The sequence below is a fragment of the Eptesicus fuscus genome, chromosome 4, assembly GCF_027574615.1.
Source record: "Eptesicus fuscus isolate TK198812 chromosome 4, DD_ASM_mEF_20220401, whole genome shotgun sequence".
Classification (NCBI taxonomy): Eukaryota; Metazoa; Chordata; class Mammalia; order Chiroptera; family Vespertilionidae; genus Eptesicus; species Eptesicus fuscus.
The window spans coordinates 6,908,574-6,928,272 of NC_072476.1; the positions used below are offsets into that span (position 1 = coordinate 6,908,574).

Here is a 19,699-nt window from a genome sequence, read left to right on the forward strand (position 1 = left end):
CTTCAAGTTATTTGGAGCACATTCCAGAAAGTCTTGTTCTTCCAGAGAATGTACAGTAACATCAAGACGACATATGGCCAAGGCAATAGGGTTGGCAAATTTAGCAAATGCAAACACAGGATGCCCAATTAAATCTGAATTTCAAATAAACACAAATAAATTTTCACTGTAAGTATTCCCCGAATATTTCATGGTACATAGTTATACCAAAAATATACACTGAGTGGCCAGATTATTATGATCTCTGAATGCATAATAATCTGGCCACTCAGTGTGTATATATATTAGAGGCCCAGTGCATGAATTCGTGCATGGGTGGGGTCTGGCCAGCCTGGCCAGGGGGAGGGGACATGGGCGGTTGGCCGGCCTGCCTGCTGGTGGAACTCCTGGTCGAGGGGACAATTTGCATATTAGCCTTTTATTATATAGGATATACACTGAGTGGCCAGATTATTATGCGTTCAGAGATCATAATAATCTGGCCACTCAGTGTATTTGTTGATTATAGGAAATTCAGATTTAACTAAAGACCTGGCGAGCTTACCCGGGGCTAGATGTGCTTTAAAAGTTGTCCAAGCTGAAGTGTCTGCAGCCTTGCTCTGTGCTGGCACCTGGGCTGGCAGATGGCCCTGCCCACAGGTCTGCCCAGAACAGCCCTGCCCAGAAGTGCAATGACTTCGGTTTCTGGGCATCCTCTTTCCACCAGGAGATGCAGGACCGCCCGGCTCAGCTGGTTCAGCACCTTCAAAAGCTCGGCCAAGAGAAACAATATTTTTAGAAGATTATCTGAGGAATGTCCTTTTTCTAGGCCAGTGATAATCCACCTTTTCAGTGAAAAGGCCAATTCAGGAAAAAGTAGCCTGGTACCAAATTTGTAAAAAATAAAGTATCTTTTTTATCGGGAATGTGATATCAACAACTTCTGTTTTGGCGTGTTTTTATTGTTCCTCCAGTTGCTAAAGGGTTTCATTATTTTGCCTAGATTTCAGAAGCTACGGAACACGCATGCCCTGGTGTATCTGATGTAATGCTCTACCGTTGACCAAGGTTTGTGGTCTAGGGAAGCATTTTTGGAGCTGGTTCAGTTAGCTTTTCCTTAACTGACCCTGGGATCCACTTCACCGCAAAATGTGTTTTGTTTCTTTTTATTCCGGTATAAAGACCACACAGTAACGTGCGTACAGTATACTAATCGCAACAGTACCGCTCAATCCAAGTTTGCATTTCTATACACCTGGGTAGCGACCACCTCGATCAAGATGTGGAACTTTCCTGCACTCGGCAAGTTCATTTGTGCTCTTTGCCAGACAACACTTCCACCAAAGGCAACCACCACCCTGCATCTATCACCAGCTATTAGTTTTGTTTGTTCCTGCGTTTCATATGATTGAAATCATACAGTATGACATGTATTCATTGAACATAATTTCTGTGAGCGTCATCCATGTTGCACATATCAGTGATTCATCTTTTTCATTGCTGCCTCGTATTCCCTCATGATTTATTTGTCAAATTACCTAGCCCTAACCAGTCTGGCTCAGTGGAGAGAGCATTGCCCTGCAGACAGAAGGGTCCTGGGGTCGATTCCAGTCAAAGCCATGTACCTGGGTTGCGAGCTCGATCCCCGGTGGGGGGTGTGCAGGAGGCAGCTGATCGGTGTTTCTCTCTCATCCATGTTTCTGACTCTCTATCCCTCTCCCTTCCTCTCTGTAAAATCAATAAAATATATTTTAAAAATTACCTGGACATTTATGTCATTTGGGGGTTTGGCTCTTGTGAATAAGCAGCTAGGGCACCGCTATGCTCAGGCCTTTGGGTGCACTCACTTCTCTTGCATCTAGTCACAGAAGTATGACTGTTCCCGGGAGACCCCCTGGGCTAGGGCTGCCTGTCGCTGTGGCCAATAAGGAAGGCGGGGTTGAATCCCATAAGGCGTTAATTGGGAAGGCCAGCCAAGAAGACAGGGCGCTTCAAGCATCAAATCCTGCCTTCCAGCAGGTGCAGGGGTCAGGGTCATACAGGGGACGGGGCTGGGGTGAGGCTGGGAACAGAGTGCAGCTACACGCAGCCCTGGGGGTCCGCAGACGTCAGCCATTGTCCTCTAGTCCTCAGGGGATGAGATGATGTGGGTGAGATGATGTTTTGACTCCTGGTGGGTCGATCTGAGCCTGCTTACCGGTTCTGCTTGCTGGATTCACAGCTGAGTCACCTCCTCAATTGCTTCGCGAAGGCCTTGAAAAGGAAACTTAAGAAAAACCTAACCCCCCATTCACATATAAGAAACTTAACCTCCTACTCACATAAGTATGTGCTCTAAGATTGAAAATACTGTGATTATTTTTTCAGCTTGGTTCAGGTGCTCTGTCTATCAGATTGTAAGTCCCCCTGTCAATTGTTGGGTCACAATGAAGGTACATGTTCAGCTTTAGTCAGTACTGCTGAGCAGCCCAGCCAGAGTGGCTCAGCTGGTTGAGCATCAGCCCAGGCACCAAAAGGCTGCTGGTTCCACCCCCCATCAAGGCACATGCTTAGGTTTTAGGAGTATGTGGAAGACAACCAATCAAAACATCCATGTCCCTCTCTCTCTCTCTCTCTCTCTCTCTCTCTCTCTCTCTCTCTCTCTCTTTCCCCTCCCTCCCTTCCTCTCTCTAAGATGTGCTCAGGTGAGAATTAAAACAATATAGCCCTAGCCAGTTTGGCTCAGTGGATGGAGCTTCAGCCTGCAGACTGAAGGGTCCCGAGTTCAATTCCTGTCAGGGCACATGCCCCGGGTTGTGGGCTCCATCCCCAGTAGGAGGCGTGCAGGAGGCAGCCAATCCATGTTTCTATCACTCTATCCCTCTCCTTTCCTCTCTCTCTAAAAATCAATAAAAACATATTTTTTTTAAATACTGCCAAACAATTTTCTACCCACCCTCCCCACCCCACAACAATGTACGAGAATTTCAGGTGTTCCACGTTTTCATCAACATGTGGTGTTGTCAGCTTTCTGAACTTTAATCATTCTAGTGGGTGTGTCGTGGTATTTCTTGGTGATTTAAATTTCCATTTCTCTCATCCTGGCCAGTGTTGTTCAGTGGTTTGGAGTGTCCTGTACATCGAAAGGTTGCGGGTTTGATTCCTGGTCAGGGCACATACCTAAGTTATGGGTTCAATCCTTGTCAGCGAGAGGCAGCTGATCGATGTTTCTCTCTCTCTCTCTCTCTCTCTCTCTCTCTCTCTCTCTCCCCCTTCCCCTCTGTCTAAAATCAGAAAACATATCCCCTGGTGAAGATTTTTTTAATTCCATTTTTCTCAAGTGATGTTGCCCCACTTTTCATATGCGTATTGTCAATTGTGCAAGCTCTTCCTGTTAAAGCACCTGTTAAAGTCTGTGTAGCCCACTCCGAAGATGATCCCCAGTGAAGCATGCATGCCTCTAGGATTCACAGCCTTGTAGTCTCTTCCTTCGTTGCATCTGGGCTACAGAATGCTGCAGAAATGGCGCTGTGCCACTTGCAGCCCAGGCCTCAGAAGGCATGGCAGCTTCTGCTTTGGAGGGCTCTGGAGTTCTGAGCCACCAGTAAGAAGTATTTTAATTTATTTATTTACTTACTTACTTAACTTATTTTATTGATTTCAGAGAGGAAAGGAGAAGGAGGGGGAGAGAGAGAAACATCAATTATGAGAATCATTGATTGGCTGCCTCCTGCATGTCCCCCACTAGGAATCGAGCCCGCAACTCTGGCACGGGCCCTTGACCGGAATCAAACCCAGGACCCTTTAGTCCGCAGGCCGACGCTCTATCCACTGAGCCAAACTGGCCAGGGCACCAGTAAGAAGTCTCTGCCCTGCTGGAGAGACGTGTGTTGGAGGAGTCACCGAGAGGACAGGAGCACCAGCTGGCCTTAGAGCTGGACGCAGGCAACCAGAGGCTCCTCACTCCCTCCCCTGTCCCTGGGATGTACGTCCTGCCCACCAGCTCCACAGTGGGAGCGGTTTTGTAGGATGCAGACTTGAGAGAGCAATGTGTTGTTGAGACCACCTGGACAGTATATGTGACTAAACCCAGTTCAAGCCTCCTGCACGCCCCCTATTGGGGATCCAGCCCGCAACCCTGGCACGTGCCCTTGACCAGAATCGAACTCAGAACCCTTCTGTCCGCGGGCTGATGTTCTATCCACTGAGCCAAACCGGCTGGGGCCTCTGCATAAACGTTGAAGATTTGGGTGAATGGGACAGAGAGCTGCTCCTTTCAGTCACCCAAGGCCAGCCTTGTATGTCAGCTCCCTGGCTTGTTAAGCTGCCACCACCCGGTTGGAGTGGTCTGCCTCTCTCTTCAGCCTCTCCTTGCGCTCCCTGCATGGAGGCCAATTTGCAAACCAGCACCGTGTGGAGTGGCCACAAGGAGAGAGCCCGTTTTTGGTTTTGGTCAGCGAGGAAGATGTGAAGACAGGAAAGGGTCAGAGCGATGCAATGTTGATGCATCTGAAGACGGAGGAAAGGGGCCAGGCGCCCAGGAATAAACGCGGCCTCTGGAAGCTGGGAAAGGCAAGGACGTGAATTCTCCCTTAGAGCCCCCGGGAAGCAGCACAGCCCTAAGGACCCCATAACGGTAGCCCAGCGAGACAAGTGTCAGACCCCACCCTCAGAATTGTAAGATGACCAATCTGTGTTGTTTTAAGCCACTAAGTGTGTGGTACTTTGTTGGGTCAGCCATAGAAAACTAATGTATTTCCCCTCCCACCGGTCAGACCGGCGGAGAACTGTGTGTCCAGGTGTGTGTCTTACCCAGAGGCATGCCCATATCATTACGTTATTGGCTGTGGTTGGCTTGTGGTGTTATCGCCTGGCACTGAGAGGCACTATAAAAACCAGCCTGTGAAACTCTGCTGCTTTGCCATGCTCCGTGTTGAGGATTTCATTACCCCAAGTGCCCTCTTGGCGAGTTCCTGGAAGAGAGAGAGAGAGACTCCAGCTCGGGCTTCTCTCTCTGCGTTGGCAGTTCGGAAGCTTAGAGCGGTGATTCTTACACAAGGCGCCTGGGGTGAGGAACTGTCAGAATTACCTGGGCCGCTCCTCACACTGGCCCTGTTCCAAGGCAGAAAAGACAGGGCGCGGGCGGGAGGGCGCCTAAAGCGGGACACGCGTGCCATGGAGACCCTCGCGGCGTGCGAACCGCTTGTTCCAATTCAGTTAGCTCGCCAGCACTTCAGTCTCAGGACCCCCGGACACTCTTAAAAATGATGGAGGAATCCAACGAGCTTTTGCTTATGTGGGTTCTATCTTTCAGTATGTGTTGCATTTTAAATTAAAACTGAGAAATATTTGCCCTGGCCGATGTGGCTCAGTTGGTTGAGCGTCGAACAGAAAGGTCGCCGGTTCGACTCCAATCAGGGCACATGCCTGGGTTTCGGGCTCCATGGGCGTGCAGGAGGCAGCCGATCAATGTCTTTCCCATTGATGTTTCTATCGCTCTTTCCCTCTCCCATCCTCTCTCTCTAAAACCAATAAAAACGTATTTTTTAAGAAAAGAAAAAAAGCCTGGGAGGGGGCAGGAGTGGGATGGAGGGAGTCAATGGGGGAATTAGGGGGGATATTTGTAATACCTTCAACAATAAAGATAATTTTTTAAAAAGAAAAAAAATGAGAAATAACAAAATATTTATTAAATTACTTAAAAGTAATGAATCTGTTAGGTTAATGAAAACCTGCATGTTTCTCATCTCTGCTTCTGCGCCCAGCCCTTTGGGATATAATACATCAAGTAGCCTTTGAAAACCCACATGGCACACCTGACATCATGAGAATAGTTCTGGCTTTGGGCGCCCCTTGAAAGGGTCTTGGGGACCCCGCCAGGAGTTCCCAGACTATATTTGAGAACTGCTGCTCTAAGACAGTCATTGTGTTTTTTTCAGAGAGAGAGAAAGAGCGAGAGAGAAACATCGATTTGTTGCTCCACTTATTGAAGCAGGGAGAGACTGGGAACTAAAAATCCCCGTCTAGTTCTCCTCCTACCTTCTAATCGCCTACCAGATCCTTCCGTGTCTGAAACCTACCAGAAGCAAGGGAGTCCGTGATGTGGCCCATGAGGGTCACTTTCTGGGGGAACAGATCGGCGTGGAGAATAAAAATGGAGGTGAGGGCCTGGACAGTGTGGCTCAGTGGTTCAGTGTTGACGCACGAACCAAGAGGTCACGGGTTGGATTCCAGTCAGGGCACATGCAGATTGACAAAGGTTGCATTCCATTGCAGGCACCCTGCTGGCTGGCCCTCGCAGCGCCCTCTCCTTCTTGGTTCCAGTGACTTCTCCCTCCCTGTCTCTTCAGGCAGGGCTCTGGGTTATCGCTAGCCCCGGGTTGCTTCACCGTCCCTTGCTGGTTCCCGTTAACCCTGCCTACACCTTTGTAGATAGTTCCTTCATTAAACGCTCCTCAATTTCTTTTTGAGGTTCCATATGTGTGGTGTTTTTTAAAAAGATTTTGTAAAATTGATTTTTAGATAGAAAGGGGGAGGGAGAGAGAGAAACATGGAGGGACTGCCTCCTGCACGTCCCCTACTGGGAATCGAACCGGCAACCTTTCGGTGCACAGGAGGACACTCAACCGAGCCACACTGGCGAGGGCACCATATGGTTTTGTTTTTGTTTTTAAATATATTTTATTGATTTTTTTACAGAGAGGAAGGGAGAGGGATAGAGAGTTAGAAACATCGATGAGAGAGAAACATCGATCAGCTGCCTCTTGCACACCCCCTACTGGGGATGTGCCCGCAACCAAGGTACATGCCCTTGACCGGAATCGAACCTGGGACCCTTGAGTCCGCAGGCGGACGCTCTATCCACTGAGCCAAACCAGTTAGGGCGCGCCATCTGTTTAAGGGGGCTTGTATCGATATAAGCTGAGGGGTTGAGTGACTTTCCCAAGGTCACTCTCACAAAGAGGAAGTGAGAGAACCCCTGAGAGTTCTGACACCGAGAAAGGTGGGGTCTTTATCCAGCCTTGCCAACCTGCCCAGCCCCGTCCTGGAATCTTGTGCCCTGCCCAACCTGCCGGAACCTGTGATCCTTTTGTTGGGATGGGATTGTATTCCCTAGGGCTCCCTTCCCGGACCTGGCCCACAACTTCAGTAACCAGAGCTGTGTGAGAAGAAAAGCCCAAGCCACTAGGGTAACCACACCCCAAACAGAGGTGAGGTCTCGGATGAGTCAAGCCAATGAGGGGCCACCTCTCCTGTCCCAAAGGCCACTGCTCTCCCGCAGCCCTGCCTCACCCGCCCTGGCCTCCCAGCCCCTGGCTATCCTTTCTAGCCTTTGCCCAAGGCTTCTCCACTCCTCCCTCCCCCACCCAACAGGTGTCCTGTAACTAGGACATCTGCCTCCACCCCCACCCTGGGCCTCCAGAGATGTGAGATGGGCCAGGGCTCTGGGCTGGGCCTTCAAGCTCCCTACTTCCCCCTTCCAACCCCAGATCCTCTCAGATTCCCAGAGATGGGCTCTGGCCAGGGAGGGTGGGGCTGCTCCCGAGACCATTAGGAGTCACGGCCGGCCGCCTAAACAGTGACAGAGCTGTGGCAGGGAGAGACCTTCACCCATCTCTGTGCCTCCAGTTGACTCAAATGTGCCATGTTCCAGCACCTGCTTCTCCCACTCGTGACCCTCGGTAACCTCGGGAGACAGAGGATGGCTGCAAGGGGCCTGGGTCCTAGCATCTAAGGAGCTGGAGAGCAGGACGCCTGAGCTCTGCCCGGCGAGTCTGGGGTCAGAAGAAGGGGAGGGGGCCATCTGAAGACGGAGGGAGTGAGGTGTCAAGAGGGAGAAATTGAGCGAGGAGGCCTGGCCGCAGTGGGAGAGGGAGGAAATGTAAACCCAGGGGTCGGAGGGCAGGCTGTGAGTGAGGTCTCCAGCCGCTCCCTGCTTCCCTCTTTCCAGCCATCAGCCCCATCCCAGGAGCTTCCCAGGATCCAGGTAAGGCCACTGAACTGAGGAAAGTCAGGTGCAAAGGCAAAAAGATGAGGACTGGCATGGGTGCTGTGGCGGGGGGTGCCGAAAGGGCAGGGGAAGAGGGAGGGTGGGTGGGGTGCAGAAGGGAGCTGAGGACTGGGCAGCGTCAGGGGCTGGAATCATCAGCATCTTCCTCTCTTTACCCTCTGACTCCCAGCTCGAAGTCCTGCTCAGGAAGAACCTCAAGATCTGGGTGAGGAGGGGATGGGAGGGGGAGGGTGGTCTCAGGTCTGAGAGGAGGCTGAGGCTGGCAGGCAAGGAGGGAGGTGGAAAGGACCAGAAACCTACAAGTGCCCAGGTCCTCTTTGTTCTTTGTTCAGGGCGGCAAACGGGAGTGGGGCGAGGAACGGAACTTCGTCCTAAGTTACCTGGGCCTCCGGGGCTGGGGCCAGGGACGGGATGTGACCTCACGGTACCCCACTGCAGACTGTGGTCGCCCTGAGTCCTCTGCCAGAATCGTGGGGGGCTCAGACGCGCAGCCGGGCAGCTGGCCGTGGCAGGTGAGCCTGCACCACAGCGGGGCCCACGTCTGCGGGGGCTCCCTCATCGCCCCCTCCTGGGTCCTGTCCGCCGCTCACTGTTTCGTGAGGTGAGTATTCAGCCACGCCCAGCTCCCCTCCTTCAAAGGCCAAACTGCCCGCCGCTGGACCCCGTGTTCACAGCTAATTTGCAGACTAGCTGCACCCCGCACCCCACCCCGCCCTTCCCCGCCCCACCCCGGCGCTAGGTGCTCTGCGGGGTGTCCGGGCTCTGCGTGTTGAAGCTAAAAATCCAAGTCAGAATGACCTCGTCCCACGCCCCAACCGACCGCCTCGGTCTATCTCCGCTCCACCGCCCCAGCCGGCGGGGGTCCTGCTTTTCCCACCTTCTCGCAAGTCCTGCCCCCCACCCCCCCACCCCCCCCGCACTGGGTCCACCTAACCCCTCACGCCTCGGCCCTGGCGCAGCAACGGGACGTTGGAGGCCGCGGCCGAGTGGTCGGTGCTGCTGGGCGTGCACTCCCAGGACGGGCCCCTGGACGCCGCGCACGTGCGCGCGGTGGCGGCCATCCTGGTGCCGGACAACTACAGCGGCCTGGAGCGGGGCGCCGACCTGGCCCTGCTGCGCCTGGCCGCGCCCGCCCGCCTGGGCCCCGCCGTGCGCCCCGTCTGCCTGCCCCGCGCCTCGCACCACTTCGCGCACGGCACGGCCTGCTGGGCCACCGGCTGGGGGGACGTGCAGGAGGCGGGTGAGTGCGGAGGCTGGTGGGGCCGGGCGGTTACTGGAGAGGTGGAGGTCCTCGGAGCGGGTCCGAGCGGGCATCTCCAAAAAGCTGGGCCTCCGGGGTGGATCGATCGGGGCACCTCGGAAGTGGGTGTGGAGGGGCGGGCCCTCGGGAGGGAGGGCCGCGGGGCGGGGCCTGGGGCGGGGTTGCAAGGCACCGGTAGGCAGTCCATCTTTCTTTTATTCAACAGATATTTTTTGAGCACCTCCTTGTGCCTGGCACTGTGATGGGCACTAGAAATAATCTAATGAACATAAGCAAAAATCCTGCCTCCTCCCTTTACATTCTAGTGGGTAGACATAATGCTTTTTCAGCTAAATAAGCAAACACTTATGTTAGAAGGTAAATCCTCATCTCAAGAAAGTTGTCTTTTCATGGTAGCGAGGCCCCCACAATAATTCCACGTCCGTGATGAGGCCTGTGCAATGCCAAGGCCTTTAGAGAGGATACTTGGGGGGCAGATGCCACAGCCTCTGCTTGCAGGGGCCCCATCGGGGCAGGGGGTGACAGGAAGGGTCAGTCTGAGCACCTAAGAAGTCTGTGTGGATGGACCGGGCCATCTGACACGGGCACCCACAGCCGGAGGTTTCTGGGAGGTCTTGTGAAGGCAGGGCCTAAGTTGGCATTTCAGGAAGGTGGGGCGACGTGGAGGCCACGCTGGAAATGCAGGTGAGGCATCGTCGATGGAGAAGGGTCAGGCTGCCAGGCTGCAGTGGAGTGGGCAGAGGCTGCAAAGGCTGGTGGGGCTGGCCTGGATGGCGTGGCTCAGTGGTTGAGCTCCGACCTATGAACCAGGAGGTCATGGTTCAAATGTAGGTCAGGGCACATACCCGGATTGCGGGCTTGATCCCCAGTAGGGGGCGTGCAGGAGGCAACTGATCAATGATTCTCTCTCTCCCACTACTTTCCTCTCTGAAATAAAGAAAAATATATATATTTTTAAAAAGCTGATGGGACTGGGCCATGAAGGCCTTAAGGTCAGACTGAGGGCCAGAGTACCCCTCCAGCTCCAGGGGTACCCAAGACAATCCCTAAACTTCCATGGTTGACCCTTAAGTGCACCTCAGCCATCACCTCCCGTCCTGGGATTCTAGATGGGGCGGGAAGGAGCTCTGTCCACACGCTCACCCACTGGCTGGACCCTGAGCCATTTTCTCCATTGAAAGCGGGTTCACCTGAGGAAGGACGGAGCCCTCAGGGTTAGACACTGGGAGCCATTTGGTTGTCCTTGGTAAGATCAGAGCGGAACTTCAAAAACATTTCTCGGGCAGCAACACGCGAAGGGCGGGTTGGGGGACAGGTCAGTGAGGAGGCCAGGCCCATCATCCAGGCCCAGGCTTATGCCCCCTGACCCAGGGAAGTTGCAGTGAAAATGCCAAGAGGTCACAAATGACAGGTGTTCTGGGCTTGAGAACTTATTGAAGGGGAAGTTGAGACAGGGGTCAGGGATGGCACCCTGGCTCCATGCTTGGCAACGTGGTACAGGACCGCATCTAGGGTACATGGCATCCTTGTTGAAAAGGGTACCTTCTCAGGACTGACAGCCATGCCAGGGCTCAGAGCTTAGCGATTTTAGCCTTCACATCCATCCTTCGTTGGCTGGGCACCTTGGTGCAGTGTGAAACCATCCATGGCAGCTCTCGCTGGGTGCTCATGGGACCACTCTGGAGATGAGGAGTCAGGAAGAAGGGTGGAGAGGAGCAGGAGACCATGACTGGCTTTGGATGTGGTGGGCGGAGGTACTGAGCATCTGACAGAGGTCCAGGAGGCAGCTGGAGGGGACAAAGTTGAGCCGTGGGGAACAGGGGACTCCACACCTGCCTCACAGCATTTGTCTCTCGTTCTGCCCGCAGACCCCCTGCCTCTCCCCTGGGTGCTGCAAGAAGTGGAGCTCAGGCTGCTGGGAGAAGCTGCCTGTCAGTGTCTCTACAGCCGGCCTGGCCCCTTCAACCTCACTTTTCAGCTATTGCCAGACATGCTGTGTGCTGGCTACCCAGAGGGCCGCAAGGACACCTGCCAGGTGAGGGGCGGTCCCTGCAGCTGCCTGGCAAGGCCGGGCAGAGCTGTAACCAATCGGAGGCGGTGTGAGGAACAGACAGGTGCCATCTCTCTCATATCTCTGAGCCTTATCTGCAAAAAGAGGACAAGAAGCCAATAGATGGGATTGATGTGAAGGTTATAACTAGACAGAACTTGGGGCTCAACGGTGCGCACTGTTATTTGTGGCAGTATGTGCAGTGGTTATGTGCCAGACTCTAGAGTGAGTTTAATTTTACTTAGTGTCTACCATACCGGGCAGACTCACTCCAGAGTCTGGCACGTAACCACCACATATTAGCTCTGTAACCTTGGCCAAGTTATTTAAATATCTTTTTATTGATTTCAGAGAGGAAGGGAGAGGGAGAGAGAAACATCAATGATAAAAGGGAATCATTGATTGGCTGCCTCCTGCACACCCCTCCACCGGGAACCCAACCGGAAACACAGGCATGTGCCCTGACCAGGAATCGAACCGTGACCTCCTGGTTCATAGGTTGATGCTCAACCACTGCGACACACCCATCGGGCACCTTGGCCAACTTACTTAACCTCATGTCCAGACTTTCTCATCTGGAAGACAGAGGTGATAGTGCTCCCTACCTCATAGGGTGGTTAGGATGATTAAATTAATTGGTACATGTAAGAGCACTTAGAACAGTATGTGGTTTTTAATAAGAGCTAAATAACTATTAGCTATTAATATTATTATAATCCCACTTCCCAGCTCTCACTGGGTGCTTGATGGGGCCACTCCTGAGATGAGGATGTAGAACAGAGCATAGCATCTATAGTATATACTCAATCAATAGTTATCTTTAAAAATGAATTAATCCTTCACAAAAGGGAATTTTCCAGGTCACCTTCTGAAGGCCAAAATATAGTATATTATAACTATTTTCCCCACAAACCTTGCTCAAATCACACACATTTTTAGGGTACTTAGCCTGGGTGGTGGCAATGGGGATTCGAGCTAGATGGTCTTCAGGGTTCCTCCCAATTATGAAGTTCTGTGACCTATGGACATAACCCTCTGCCTTCTTGAACAGGATTGCAAACAATTCAAATCCCTCTAGGCCAGCGCCGTCCAACAGAGCTTCCGATGGTGACGGAAATATTCTATATCTGCACTGTCCAGGGTAGTAGTCACTAGCCACATTGTCTACTGAACATTTGAAAAACATCTGAAATATGATTGGTGTAACTGAGGAATTAAATCTTTAACTTTATTTTTAATATATTTTTATTGATTTCAGAGAGGAAGGGAGAGGGAGAGATAGAAACATCAATGATGAGAAAGAATAATTGATTGGCTGCCTCCTGCACACCCCTCACTGGGGATCGAGCTTGCAACCCAGGCCTGTGCCCTGACCTGGAATTGAACCATGACCTCCTGGTTCATAGGTCAACACTCAACCACTGAGCAACACTGGCCGAGTTTAATTTTATTTAGTGTCTACCATACTGGACAGCACAGTTCTAGAGGGTTCTGAACCTTCTTTGTGACCCTGTTCAGGTCACATAGGTACCTGACCTGGACTATAGAGATGTCATAGGGACAATTCCTCTAAACATGAAATAGCCTCAACCCGTTTTAGTGTCTGTTCATTGTAGTTCTTCCTTCTGTCTCTTCCTGCTGCTTTTAGATTTCCTATTTTTAACAGCCTCCTAAATGCTGGCACCTCTGATTCACTTAACAATTGGGTGATCTTAGAAACCCCAAACTGCATTTATTTGAACTATTCATTGAACAAGAATCATTTGGCTCCAAGTGTCTCCCTGAAGGTCTCTCTGGCGTGGCCTTTGATCCATTTGTTTGTCACTCTTGGCTTGGCTGTTCCTCATCAGCCTTTCTGCTTTACAAGTCCTCCTTATTTTTTTTTTTTCCCAAGCCAAACTGTATCCAGCTTTATTAAAGACTAGTAGCCCATCACGCGATATCACGTGTAGTAGGCCGCCCACCACTTCCGCGGGAGCTGGCGAGAAACACAGCATGCCGCGGAAGCGAACGTGTGTGCCAGGAGGGAGCGCGATGCTGCCCTGGGAAGCCGGCCCACCATCTCCTCTCTGGGCGGCTGGCTCCCCTGTCCCCCAGAGGCCCTCCGCAGCTGGGGGGCTCCCGCGAGGCTGAGGGGACTGGGCGCCGCCATCTTGTGGCTATGGGCGCCGCCATCTTTGTGACAGAGTAATGGTTAATTTGCATATTACCCTTTTATTAGATAGGTTACTTTTCATAAACAATCACTGTATTTCAGGCAGGACATGGGCAGATAATCGATAACAGTATACAACAACTTTCAAACTCCCTTCCTCAATGAACTACCAAAATCAGAAAGCCCCTGTAAAACCCAATGAAGGCTTCATCTGATGCTCTGAACAGGGCAAGTTTAGAGTGAGCGTTGACATTTCACATTGACATGTTGTTTAACAGCTTTTCACAAGCCGACCCTGACTTTCAGGAAATGAAATGGAAATGGCAGAGAATATCAATCTGTAGATCCACAATCTAAAAAGGAACTGCTGCTCTTTTGAGGGAGGCCATCTCAGTGGTGACACTGGAAAGTCCAGATTGCCAACATACTGAAAACCAAATTTTTGGGGTCAGGTGCCCATAGGTCTCTGGGCTTAAGACAGCCAAAGTCTATGCTTAAAGTGGAGAGGGAGGAAAGGACATAAAAACGAATTGTAGTTTTCCCACATGACAGGTGTTAGTGCCAAGATGGCTAATGTGTGTCAACATCAAGAGATCCCTCCTCCCAGGAACCAAGAGGAAGTTTCTCAAAACTAGAAGGGAAAATATCCCCGCCCACCCCCCACACACACACCCATGTCAGTCCAGCTTTGGAGACATTCTATTAGTACTATATGTCCTTCCCCCCAAAAATAACAATGATGTGTTCTGTGTGCTAACAACATAGCTTAAAAAAAAAAAGGTAAAACAAAATTCTGCTTTTTTATAAAACTTGATAAAAATAGTATTTCAAACTGCACCAGAAACACACAGTTACCAAAAAGGCACACACTTCACTTGGCATCTCCAGCACCTTCGGCTTCCTGCCTGGCCTGTTTTGGCATCTCCGTTTTCTGCAGGGTTATCCCATCTCTGCCAGCATCAGCTTTCCCCTTTCCCTTCGGCACCTTCTCTCCCTTCTTTGCAGGGGCCTTTTCAGGCTTGGGCTCTGACTCTGGAGGAGCAGGTTTCGATAACCTGGCGGATCTTCTCTGGTTCGTCCTTCACCTTGGCTTTATCTCCTTTAGCATCCCCTTCAGCCTCTCTCTTGGGCATGATGGCGACCGTGGTGGGCATCGGAGCGGGACGCAGGGATGCAGCAGCGACTGGGCCTTGCTCGGTCCGGGGGTCGATCTCGTCTCCTCCTACAAGTCTTCTTCTGCTTAGAGTTGTAGGGAATACAGAAGCTGACTCAACCAAGGCAGTTTCCTAGGAGAAGGTGGCTGTTGGCTGGTCCCACAAGAAGAGGTGTAGAATCTTTGGAGGGTGGCCCAGTATAAACTGGTGGGTCCCTGGGCTGACCCCCTGACACGGAGTCATCTATCATCAGGGAGACTCGGGGGGACCCCTGGTCTGTGAGGAAGGAGGACGGTGGTTCCTGGCGGGAATCACCAGCTTTGGCTTTGGCTGTGGAAGAAGGAACCGCCCTGGAGTCTTCACTGCTGTGGCTCCCTACGAGGCATGGATCCGGGAAAAGGTGATGGGCTCAGAACCTGGGCCTGCCTTTCCCACCCAGTCCCGGGGGCCCCAGTCAGGCCCCCCGGAGCCCATGGATGAGAACTGCACCATCGCCCTGCCAGGTGAGGGGGAGGACCCCTGGATGTCCACTGAACATGGGAGGTTTGAGTTGGGTGGGCCGTGCTGGGGTTCAAGGGGCCCGCTGACCCAGGCCTCTCACCCCTCAGAGTGTGGGCGGGCCCCGAGGCCAGGGGCCTGGCCGTGGGAGGCCCAGGTGATGGTGCCCGGATACAGACCCTGCCATGGGGCGCTGGTGTCTGAAAGCTGGGTCTTGGCACCTGCCAGCTGCTTTCTGGAGTGAGTGAAAACCCGTCTCAGCCAGATTCCCACCCTCCCCGCATCGCCTGAGACACTACCTAGCCCCAGTCCTGAGTGGGGGGTTGCGGGGAACCTCAGTCTGGAGTGCGGGAGGGGGCGTTCCCCTTGGGAGGTGTAGGATCCAGCTCACAAAGTGGGGTCCTGGTCTATCGGGAGCGAGGAGAGGGGTTAGTGTAAGTTCGATCCGGGCTCTGGAGCCTGAGTGCACAGTGCTCAGGCGGGGGATACAACATGCTCGCCTGGAAATGGAGCCCAGATCAGGGCTGAGAGGTTTCGCGCCCAGGGTGCGGAACCCAGCCCACGGCCCCAGTCTCCCCATCCCGCAGCCCCAGCAGCTCCGACCGCCCGCCCCGCGACCTGACCAGCTGGCGCGTGCTGCTGCCCTCGCGGCCGCGCGCGGAGCAGGTGGCGCGCCTCGTGCCGCACGGGAACGCTTCCCGGGACGACGCGGCGGACCTGGCGCTGCTGCAGCTGCGCGCGCCCGTGAACCTGAGCGCCGCGCCGCGGCCGGTGTGCCTGCCTCACCCGGAACACTATTTCCTGCCCGGGAGCCGCTGCCGCCTGGCTCGCTGGGGCCGCGGCGGTGAGCAGGGGCGCATGGAGGGGCGGCGCGCGGCCCTACTGCGCAGCGCGCGGACTCCTTCCTCTCTCTCTCCCAGGGCCCGCGCCCGGCCCGCACGTGCTGCTGGAGGCGGAGCTGTTGAGCAGCTGGTGGTGTCACTGCTTGCACGGCCGCCAGGGGGCGACAGTGCCGCCGCCGGGAGACCCGCCGCACGCGCTCTGCCCCGCCTACCAGGAGGAGGAGGAGGCCGGCCGCTGCTGGGTAAGCGGCGGGGGCGGGGCCTGCGTGTCTCGGAGAGGCGGCGGGGCGGAGCCTGAGGATGACTGGGAAGGAGGCTGAGCGCTCGGGGACCGGGGAAGGCGGGGCCAGACGCGCCGGGGGCGGAGCCTGGCCCTGGGGGAACGTGGGGAGAGTCCTCAGGGGAGCTCTGGGCTCCGTCGGGCTTTCTCGCTACCCCTGGACTTAAAGGGATGATTGACTACAGATTATTAATGGAACCTGGCCTGGAGGAACGCCCTTTGATATCCTCATCAACTCTGGCACACACACACGCACACGCACACGCACACGCACACACGCAGAGGTTGGTAACTCACACTCTCTTGCTGCAGAACGACTCCAGTTGGAGCCTTTTGTGCCGGGAGGAGGGGACCTGGTTCCTGGCTGGAATCAGAGACTCCTCCGGCGGCTGCCTGCGTCCCAGAGCCTTCTACCCTCTTCAGACCCACGGCCCATGGATCAGCCATGTGACTCGGGGAGCCTACCTGGAGGACCAGCTGGCCTGGGACTGGGGCCCTGAGGGGGAGGAGACTGAGACACAAACTTGCCCGTCCCACACAGAACGTGGTGGTGAGGAGGGAGGCCTTGGCGCTTGGTCCTTGGGGGTGCTGAGCTCCATGGCAGAGGCCTCGGGGGTCAGCTGTGAGACCGCCCCTGAGGTGGTCACCTCCTCTCCCTAGCCTGTGGCCTGCGGCCAGAGCCGGCGCCAACGGGGCTCCTGTGGCCTTGGCTGGCTGAGGTGCATGTGGCCGGCGGTCGAGTCTGCACGGGGATCCTCGTGGCCCCGGGCTGGGTCCTGGCAGCCACTCACTGTGTCCTCAGGTGGGTCTCACCCATCTCCTGGGCAATGGGAAAACTGGGGGGTGGGCCAAGGATTCTTGCCATTGTGGAATATTCCCCCTTTAGGGCTCTTAGAGCACAGGGAAACCTCTGTGAAGGGTTCGGAGACAGAAGGGAGATTTGGAAGGAGCAATAATAAAAGAGTCAGTGGAATAACTTTGGAGATTCGTTCCACCCTCTCCCCTGGGCTGGGGAAGACTTGGCCGGTAGGGAGATGCGGGTGGAGGGTGGGCAGGAGGTAACGATGGGCCTTGTTCCAACAGGCCAGGCTCTACAACAGTGCCTTACATTGAAGTGTACCTGGGCCGGACCGGGGCCAGCCCCCTCCCACAGGGCCACCAGGTGTCCCGGTCGGTCATCAGCATCCGCCTGCCCCGGCACCTGGGACTCCGGCCCCCTCTGGCCCTCCTAGAGCTGAGCTCCCGGGTGGAGCCCTCCCCTTCAGCCTTGTCTGTCTGCCTTCACCCAGGGGGTATCCCCCTGGGAAGCAGCTGCTGGGTGCTGGGCTGGAAGGACCCCCAGGACCGAGGTGAGAGCCCTGGGTCCTGGGGGTGAGAAGTGACTAGAGGCCATCATCCCTGGGACAACCTTCTCTCCTCTCTCTAGTCCCTGTGGCTGCTGCTGTCTCCATCTTGACACCACGACTCTGTCACTGCCTCTATGAGGGCATTCTGCCCCCTGGGACGCTCTGTGTCCTGTATGCAGAGGGGCAGGAAGACAGGTGTGAGGTACAGGGGCCTGGGTGTCCTGCCCCAGGGAGGGGGCAGGCAGCGCTGGGCAGCTAGACCCTGGAGAGAGAGCAGGTTAAAATTCTGGGTGCTGGGCCCGAAATGGGTGGACGTAGTGTTTCCTGGTTGGACCTTGGAGAGCGACCAGGGCTCCGGATGCCTAAGGATGGAGACAAGCAGAACTTTGGGCTGGACCCTAGGAGAAGGTGCAGGGGACCAGGAGGAAGGGTAAGAGACCTTCGGGCCTTGGCTTTTACTCCGCAGGTGACCTCCGCACCTCCGCTCCTGTGCCAGAGTGAGGGAGGCCCCTGGGTCCTCGTGGGCATGGCTGTTAGAGGGAGCCGGGAGCTGTTTGCCGCCGTTGGCCCTGAAGAGGCCTGGATCTCCCAGATAGTGGGGGAGGCTCATTTCTTGCCCTCCAGTGGCTCCCCCTACTGGCCCCCTGAAGGCAGCTACCTCTGTCCTCAGGACATGGCTGGGGCCTCAGGTTCCCCTCCTGCTGCTCTGTTCCTGCTGCTACTGACCCCCCTGATTCAGGGCTGAGGGGTCTGGCTCCCAGACCACCTCCCCTCCTCCTTCCCCACCCCCTCCAGCCCTCTACTTCCTTCCCAGTGGGGTTGGAATGTGACTTAACCGGCTTTCAATCCCTTTGCCAGAACCTCCAGAGCTCCCCACCCACCTAGACTGCTATGGCTTCAGATACTTGGGCCTCAGTGCCTGGATATTTTGTGCCCTGGAATCCTCGGGGGCAGCGTGAGCCGGCAATAAAGGTGTAAATAAAGACACGTGGCCCTGTGGCATTGCTGAGGGCAGGCTGGGGGATAGAGGGAAGCCCGAGGGACAGGGCCCCTCCCTCCTGGGCTTCCGTGACTCAGGCCTTGGGCTCCCAGGAAATGTGTCCCTGATAACGTGGCAGCTGTCCCTCATTCCTGTCCCAGGGTGGGGGAGGCTGGGCAGCCAGCTGGGTGTGTGTCACCTCCCCAGTGGAATCGGCATCCCCAACACCTGCTGGACACCTCAGCCCCAGCTCTGACCCTGCTGCCCCGCCCCCCAGAGTAAGAAGGACCCTGGGTGAGGGACACAGAAGGACGGGTCCAGGAGTCTGGGAGTCCAGGGTCTGCCTACAATATCCTATACCCACAGAGAGCCACCCCCATCCACACACCCTGATGAATGATGTCCCAACATAGTCACCTCCAGTGTCCCCAGGACCCACATGACACTTCTACCCTTCAAGGGTCCTCCACTGTCTCCTCCTGCCCAGGGCCCTCGGGGCTTGAGGCCCATCCCCATCCTTGTATATACATCCCTCCACCTCGCCCACCACTTCTCGGTTCACCCCCCTGCATTAGTTCAGGCACCGTCCCTGCTAACTACTAAGTCATGGCACAGCTAGGGTCTGAGGGATAAGCCCACGAAGTGCTCCCATGTAGTGGGGACACCGATGGACACCTCTGGCTGGGGATCAGGAAAGGGCCATGGAGGTGACGTTTGAGCACAGAAAAAGAGCAGGTGGGGACCTGGGGAAGGGAAGTGCTTGCGGTGGAAGCCAGATGATGAAGGTAGCAGAGGGGTCACCTCTGGGGCTGGAGTCAGATCTCTGGTTGAGCAGGCAGAGGGTGGGGGAGGGCACACCTAAAGGGCAGCTGGGAGTTCCCCTTGGGATTGGGAGGAGATGGGCAGAGGTCCTTTTTTTTTTTTTTTTAAATATATTTTATTGATTTTTTACAGAGAGGAAGGGAGAGGGATAGAAAGTTAGAAACATCGATGAGAGAGAAACATCGATCAGCTGCCTCCTGCACACCTCCTACTGGGGATGTGCCTGCAACCCAGGTACATGCCCTTGACCGGAATCGAACCTGGGACCCTTCAGTCCGCAGGCCGACTCTCTATCCACTGAGCCAAACTGGTTAGGGCTGGGCAGAGGTCCTTAAAGGCCAGG

General features: G+C 54.7%; 1 protein-coding gene and 1 pseudogene across 3 annotated transcripts; one reads left to right on the plus strand and one right to left on the minus strand.

Moving 5' to 3' along the window:
- Nucleotides 1-7,535: 7,535 nt before the first annotated feature.
- On the plus strand, nt 7,536-18,534 carry PRSS36 (serine protease 36). Of its 3 annotated transcripts, none has more exons than XM_008152784.3 (15): nt 7,536-7,640; nt 7,910-7,945; nt 8,139-8,174; nt 8,408-8,570; nt 8,929-9,209; nt 11,099-11,265; nt 14,843-15,092; nt 15,198-15,327; nt 15,675-15,931; nt 16,008-16,171; nt 16,522-16,759; nt 16,870-17,011; nt 17,293-17,558; nt 17,636-17,757; nt 18,022-18,534. In XM_008152784.3, the coding sequence occupies exons 1-15, from the start codon at nt 7,604-7,606 to the stop codon at nt 18,298-18,300; spliced, it is 2,568 nt and encodes an 855-aa protein (XP_008151006.2). In that variant the 5' UTR covers nt 7,536-7,603; the 3' UTR covers nt 18,301-18,534. The 3 variants fall into 3 exon arrangements, with proteins under 3 accessions (XP_008151006.2, XP_054570429.1, XP_054570430.1); XM_054714454.1 differs by having other exon boundaries at nt 16,008-16,156; XM_054714455.1 differs by lacking the exon at nt 17,636-17,757 and having other exon boundaries at nt 17,293-17,371.
- Nucleotides 14,307-14,743, minus strand: LOC129148776 (non-histone chromosomal protein HMG-17-like; annotated as a pseudogene).
- Nucleotides 18,535-19,699: the final 1,165 nt, after the last annotated feature.

Coding starts and splice junctions, on each gene's coding strand:
- PRSS36 (XM_008152784.3), top strand. CDS start 7,604: ATGTTCCAGCACCTGCTTCTCCCACTCGTGACCCTCG. Junction 7,946..8,138: donor AGGAGCTTCCCAGGATCCAG/GTAAGGCCACTG, acceptor TCTGACTCCCAG/CTCGAAGTCCTGCTCAGGAA. Junction 15,093..15,197: donor CTGCACCATCGCCCTGCCAG/GTGAGGGGGAGG, acceptor CTCACCCCTCAG/AGTGTGGGCGGGCCCCGAGG.